This window comes from Sinocyclocheilus rhinocerous, unplaced genomic scaffold, assembly GCF_001515625.1.
Source record: "Sinocyclocheilus rhinocerous isolate Xijiao unplaced genomic scaffold, SAMN03320098_v1.1 scaffold2423, whole genome shotgun sequence".
Lineage (NCBI taxonomy): Eukaryota > Metazoa > Chordata > Actinopteri > Cypriniformes > Cyprinidae > Sinocyclocheilus > Sinocyclocheilus rhinocerous.
This window is the reverse complement of record NW_015634501.1, coordinates 442,714-449,595: the sequence shown is the minus strand read 5'-3', so window position 1 is coordinate 449,595 and position 6,882 is coordinate 442,714. Positions and strand designations below refer to the sequence as shown.

Here is a 6,882-nt window from a genome sequence, read left to right as displayed (position 1 = left end):
GCTGTTGTTTAGCCCGTGTTTCATGCGTGACACACAGAGACATGTTTTGGGTTATCTGCCCATCTATAGTTGCATCTCTTGCTGTGGATGGAATGATTCTCTCCACAAGCTTTCCAAGATCTAAATGTAGATTTTTAAAATCTTGGATGCACAGAAAACCACAGCCTTTTATCTTAAAGAGAGTCGGCGGGGCAGAATGTATATATGTACTGTATATATAGCATGTATCAACATTGTACATATTTTACCTTTTTTTAGTCATTAAGTCCCTGTCGTTAGACTATATTTTAATTTTTTATTTTTTTTTACAGTTCTTCCTTGTCTTGTGATTCCCAACTGTGAGAGGGAGTTTAGATGTTTCAGTAGCACCTCAGAATTAAACTGTTAAAGTTTGATTAATTTTTATGAATCAGTTCAAAGTCTTTCACACGTCTGATCTTTGATCTCTGGCAACTTTTCCCATCACTCAAAAATATCACATTTCCGTGTAACATTATTCATATTTTAACGATTTTTGGAATGAATTACACTACACCAAGGTTTGGGGTAAGAAAGACATTTGTTTATTTTTTTATTTAGGAAATTAATAGTTTTATATAACAAGGATGCAAAAGTGACAGTAAAGACGTCTGTAATAAAAGATTACTATTCAAATAAGCGCAGTTAAAACGTTCTAATCATCAAAGAAAACTATTAATAGCAATGATGCTGAAAATTCAATTAGAAAAATTGTCATTTTAAATTGTAATCATAATTCACAATATTACTGTACTTTTGATCAAATAAATGCAGCCTTGGTGAGTATAATTGATTTTTGAATGTAGGCTACATTAATTGCTGTTTAATTTGATGTATTGCTCTGTTTTTGCATCGAAATTAAAAGAAGTGACACCACATGGGAAACATGTCTTGATTGTGTTTTAGTTCTTACATGACACATGTAACAAAAGACTGATAAATATTGAGATATCGCCACCGAGATGGGCAGCACATCAGCTCAGAAGCCGGTTAAAGGCACCAAGGGGGATCTGGGAAACTCAAGAGGAATGTGAACTCTGCTCACTTGACCTAAAGGTCACAGTGGTAACCACTGAGCCTACCAAAAAACTCTGCTTTGGCTGGGAACAATTCTATGAGACTTGAATGTGTCATTTCTTCTTTCCTTGGCAAATTTCCCCCAGCGTTCCCTGCACTGGACTCTGTAAAGTCAGCATCTAGTTTCAGTTGAGTCCATAATGCTTTAGGGCAACCAACCCCCGCATCCACACCATCACCATCCTCCTCTCTCGCTCCCTGCTGTGGTCAAAACAGTCACAAAGCTCAACGGTAACTGAAAACCAGTTCTCACCTGCCCTGCCTGGTCTGATGGGCCTATCATTGGCATATCAACACACCCATTGACATTCATATGTGAGATGTTGCTCCTGCAGGAGCTATTTGTTGTCTGGCCGTGCATCTCCACAGGGATTGAAACGCCAGGCTAAAGAAGAGTCTCTGCTGTATGGAAGGTGTAAACTGCAGGCCTCACTGTGGAGGACGCCGGCCATTTACTCTTCCCTCCAACTTTCGAATGATCTGGCGACAATAAAGGCCTTTCAGCCAATAGGAAAGGGGAAAGCGAGAGTCTGACGCATGGATGATGAGGTGATGTGTCCTGACCCGTCATCAAGAAAATGAACCACATCACAAAAGCTCTGGGCACAAGAAAACTCCCCCCTCCTTCTCTTCACTCCATCACACCCAACCCCCCCAACTCTCTCCCTGGAGAAGAAGAGGAGACTGTTTCAATATATGAGCTTATTCATTACATTCTCTCATCTGACACACACAAAAAACGTATTCTGCCCCGATCCCCCTCCCTGAGGTTCTGGACATTCTGAGAAAGTGGCGTGATGCAGATGCGGTGAAACATTCTTCATGAGCGTTTGCATGCCTCACATTCCTCCACAAACAGTTTAGACTTTATGTCATTTACAAGGCCGAAGAGAAAACAAAACAAAACAAGAAGGGTACGTGACGAGAGGAGAAAGAGAATGAAAAATGGGAGAAAGATTAATATGTTGTATAATATATCTCGGGGAATCCTTGGTGGCACTTTGAGAAGATCTGATTATCAATGTAAACAGTGAGAACCAATAAAACAGTCTTAGATCTTAGCCTCAAAATGGGTCACAGGTCTGTTCTCATGCTAAATGCAGATAATAAAATGAACTAACCATAAAATCATACAGACAGGATCATAAAATATATCGGTTTATCAACTTTTAAAAGGGAGGAGATGTCTCTTCTCATAGCTTTTCTTAATGCCAAAGGTCATGAGTCCAATCAAACTTTATAGTAGTTTGGTGCAAATTCATGTTACTTATTAATGTGGCTAACATGAAAACATTGTTTGGTGCAGTATTTATTCCATGTGTTTTGCTGTTGTTTATTCACATTTATGCTTATGGCATGTTATGCAATTCATTGTAAAACATAATAAATTTCAACATTTCAAGCAAAAATCATTTTTTACATGCATTGATTTCTAATTCAACACTGGAGTTCTGAAGCCAGAATATAAAAGACAGTGCAGTGTACAGTGTAATCTAACAGTTAATTCAGTTCTATAGTGTTCACTATTGAGCATGAACCGTTTAATGAAGCATACAGGTTGTTTATGAGAGAAGTAGGTGAAAGTATGCACTGATATTAATCATTAAATGGTAGTGTCGTCTTGAAGACAGTCAATCGAGCATAATGAACTACAGGCACCAGTCTTAAATGCTTTAGCTTTAGAGTGTAGTACAATGGGTTCAATTAAACTGAAACCCCTTTGCTCTCAGTAACCAGATAATTCAACAAGTCGCCCTGACGGTTCCATCTTCTTTCCAGTTTGATACCATTTTTTTTTTATTTCTATGGACCTAATGCGAAATCAACAGAGGTGGGACATGGACCGCTCAATAATGGGCGGGGCCGTATTTCGGATTGGTTCACGTTAGCGAGGCACGCCCATGGGCGGGGCTTTGGTTATCTTGAAGCGCTGTTCACTAGGACTGCTAGTAGTAGGTCGCCCTCGACGCTCACGGCTGGAAGACGAGTGGATCTTCTCAAGTTTTCCTTATAAAAGGAAGAAGAAAAAAAAAATCACCAACTTTCCTGCGCCATTGGATGCACGTTACGCCCGTTGGTCTGGATTAATTTTTTCCCACCTACCTGAATTTGAGTTCTTTTTAATTTACATTAAAACCACATCAAGAATAATGGGATCCCAGGCATCAAAGGGAGGAGTGGCTGTGGAGGGGAAAGCCGCCGATGCTGACCCGACTGCCGTCAAGACTAACGGACAGGTAATTCATCTCCACTGCGACACACCCACATCTGACAAACAAGTGCTTCAAGCGAGAGTTGCTAAATCACCGTCAGCGATTTAACCATCGCTCTGAGTGCGATGAAAAATAGAGAAGGCGCTGATTTGTAGTGAAAAAGAAAGACATGCTAGCTTACCATTCACTGTGTTATTTATCATTGCATGTCTCGTGGCACGCGGGAAAACCGAGCGATTTCATTCGTGAGGCATTAACGTTAACGTTACGCAAATCGCACTACGTTAGGCTGATCAGACACGGTTTTCTGTCTCGCGCTTAAAAACGGATATATTTTTTTCTACATGTTCACGTTTTTTTTTTCTGTCTTTAAAGTCCGTTTCTAGCGCTTGGATACGGTCGGTGTTGTTGCCATGCGATCTCCATTTAATGCCCATGTAGGAGGATGCTGCACGTATTCACTATGCATGGGTTATCAGCGGGGGGTTGCGATCAATCTGGAAAATTTGGTTGTAATTGGGGTTTTAGAACATAATATATTGCTTTTAATAAATTTTCCCCTTTTCATTCTATTTTTATAGTATTCCATATATTCAGCTAGATACATTTTTCATGTTTTTGTTTAGATAATCAATTATTTACTATGTTTTTTTCTCTTTACAGTCGTGATATTTAATCGGATTTGATTTTTTTCTGTGAAGCGCGTGGAGTCTTAATATGCAGACGCTCGGGCTTTAAAGTCTAGACACTGAGGCGAGAGTCCACATTTGGTCAAGCTTTTGGGGTTTTATGCGACTAAACCCCATTCTTATCAATGAGGGTACTTATATTTTATGTTACTTTTTTAAATCGACGTTTGTAGTTATTCCATCGTCGATGGATAAATAGTGAATGAAGCTCAATGAAATTCGCTCGATCTCAAGTCTTTTGTTCCGAAGCTGCCGTCTCGGTTGGCATTGTGTGAGTTGTGTGCGGCTCTATCGCCCTCGCGCGGCGGTGTGCGCTACTGCAAGGCGTCACCTCGAAGACATGCATGGTTTACGTGACGAGTCACTGATGTGTCCGTCGACGATTCAAGGAATGCCCTGCTACATATATAGTAGACCCGTAATAAATATTCATCCATGTTGGTTTGTGTTTGGTCAAGCTTTTGGGGTTTTATGCGACTAAACCCCATTCTTATCAATGAGGGTACTTATATTTTATGTTACTTTTTTAAATCGACGTTTGTAGTTATTCCATCGTCGATGGATAAATAGTGAATGAAGCTCAATGAAATTCGCTCGATCTCAAGTCTTTTGTTCCGAAGCTGCCGTCTCGGTTGGCATTGTGTGAGTTGTGTGCGGCTCTATCGCCCTCGCGCGGCGGTGTGCGCTACTGCAAGGCGTCACCTCGAAGACATGCATGGTTTACGTGACGAGTCACTGATGTGTCCGTCGACGATTCAAGGAATGCCCTGCTACATATATAGTAGACCCGTAATAAATATTCATCCATGTTGGTTTGTATTGCATTATTAAACTGACAATTTAATGTTCCTTTCTCAGGAGAACGGCCACGTTAAGACCAATGGCGATGTCTCTGCCAAAGCAGAGGGAGATGCCGCCACCACCAACGGTTCTGCGGAGGCAGCCAAGGAATCTGAGGCTGGAGCCGGCGACGCCATCGAACCTGCGCCTGCCGCTGAGGGAGAGGCTGCTAAACCCGAGGGCGAGGCCACCAAGGAGACCCCCAAGAAGAAGAAGAAGAAGTTCTCCCTGAAGAACTCCTTCAAATTCAAGGGCATCTCGCTGAAGAAGAACAAGAAGAGTGCCGAGGTGAAGGAAGAAGCTGCCGCTGAGTCTGCTCCGGCTGCCGAAGAGAAGCCTGAGGAGAACGGGGCGGCTGCTGAGGAGAAGAAGGAGGAGGAGGCCAAGGCTGAGGAGACACCGAGGCTGCTAAACCCGAGGGCGAGGCCACCAAGGAGACCCCCAAAAAGAAGAAGAAGAAGTTCTCCCTGAAGAACTCCTTCAAATTCAAGGGCATCTCGCTGAAGAAGAACAAGAAGAGCGCCGAGGTGAAGGAAGAGGCTGTCGCTGATGCCGCTCCGGCCGCCGAAGAGAAGCCCGAGGAGAATGGGGCGGCCGCTGAGGAGAAGGAGGAGGAGGCCAAGCCTGAGGAGACCCCCGCCCCTGCCGAGACCCCCAAGGCCGAGGAACCTGCTGCCAAGGCTGAGGAACCTGCTGCCCCCAAGGAAGAGGCTGCTGCAGAGCCCACAAAACCAACAGAGGAGACCAGCTCAACACCTGCACCATCCGAACAGAAAGAGTGATTGTACTTCACAAAAGGACTTTGTGAACTGTTTTTCCAAGAAAAAAAAAATATATATTTATATATATGTGTATATGTATACATATGTATATATACATGGATATATGTATATGTATATATACACATGTATGTGAAAAAAAGACTCCTCGTGCCACTTTCTTCAAGATTAATAACAAATGACAGACTAGATTCACTAGTTCACTTCCCTGATTAATGGCTCAAAGATCTGGAATTCCGAGCGAAGGCCGAAACCTCTTGGAAGCGGGATGTCAACGCAAGAGTGAGTTGAGGATGAGATGAGATCAAGGAGGAGCATCTTTCAAGCCCACCACCGAATAGATGCGACTATACCGATGAATTACGCAAGATCAACATCACCACATATAATGACGAAAAAGACTTGCCAACTTTCTACATTCCTATATTTTAATCCAAATTTAAGTATTTTGTGGTGTATAGAGAACCATTTTAAATATCCAGAAGGCTTTGTCTTGTTTGTTTGAAATCGCATTTTAATTTTCATCTTGGCTTTAAAAAAACAAAACGAAATAAAAACACATTTGAGCTTGCTTTGTTCACATTTGAAGTTTTAAAAGAAGCAGAGTTGTTATGTGTTAAATGTGAGCCTTGATCTGCTTTTTGGTCTCTGTAAATACATTTGACCAATTTTGTTCTTTATTTTGCTAATGTTTAAAGATGTTACTGGTTTTATTGTAAAGTTGATAATGGTAAATAAATGTTGGTTACCTACAGAAGCTCACTTTGTGTTTGTCCTTCTTCACAGTGGCTGTTGTCCAAGGTAAAGCCCCCCAGAACATATTCATGTTTGGTCACATGTCACTCATAAGCCACATTACCTACATTTAGACATGTAAAATTAATCCACTTGGGGAAATAGAAAACATCTTATTCATACTTTACGACATATAGATACATTGCAACAAGCCACACTGAAACCTATTCAGTGATGTGGCAGTGTTTAAATAGAGTAATGTATGAAATGAACTTCAAATAAAAATACCTTAATATAAGACTGGATCACCAAAGAAAAAGCATAATTCACCTCAGAAATGACCAAAGCTGGCAGTTTGTAGACTGGTAAAAATATCTAATTAAATAATCAATAGTCTCTTGTATTTCATTACATGCTCATGCTTCAAATTTCATTCATGGTTCATTGATGCTCAGACGATTTTGCCTTGGCAACATTTTTTTTAAAATTGTGAATTATGTCCAAATCAGTTTTATTAATTAATTTGCATTT

At 41.1% G+C, this 6,882-nt stretch overlaps 1 protein-coding gene across 1 annotated transcript; it reads left to right on the top strand.

Annotated features, from left to right (window-relative positions):
* The first annotated feature begins 2,966 nt into the window (after nt 1-2,966).
* On the top strand, nt 2,967-6,009 carry LOC107745720 (MARCKS-related protein-like). Its single transcript, XM_016559663.1, has 3 exons — nt 2,967-3,332; nt 4,856-5,236; nt 5,473-6,009. Exons 1-3 carry the CDS (start codon nt 2,997-2,999, stop codon nt 5,617-5,619), a joined length of 864 nt encoding a protein of 287 aa, XP_016415149.1. The 5' UTR covers nt 2,967-2,996; the 3' UTR covers nt 5,620-6,009.
* The last annotated feature ends 873 nt before the right edge of the window (nt 6,010-6,882 follow it).

Excerpts from the sequence above, each read along its gene's own strand:
- LOC107745720 (XM_016559663.1), top strand. The coding sequence starts at position 2,997 with ATGGGCGGGGCTTTGGTTATCTTGAAGCGCTGTTCACTAGGACTGCTA. Across the intron at positions 3,333-4,855 it reads CCGTCAAGACTAACGGACAG|GAGAACGGCCACGTTAAGAC; the intron begins GTAATTCATCTC and ends TTCCTTTCTCAG. Across the intron at positions 5,237-5,472 it reads AGGCCAAGGCTGAGGAGACA|CCCGCCCCTGCCGAGACCCC; the intron begins CCGAGGCTGCTA and ends CCTGAGGAGACC.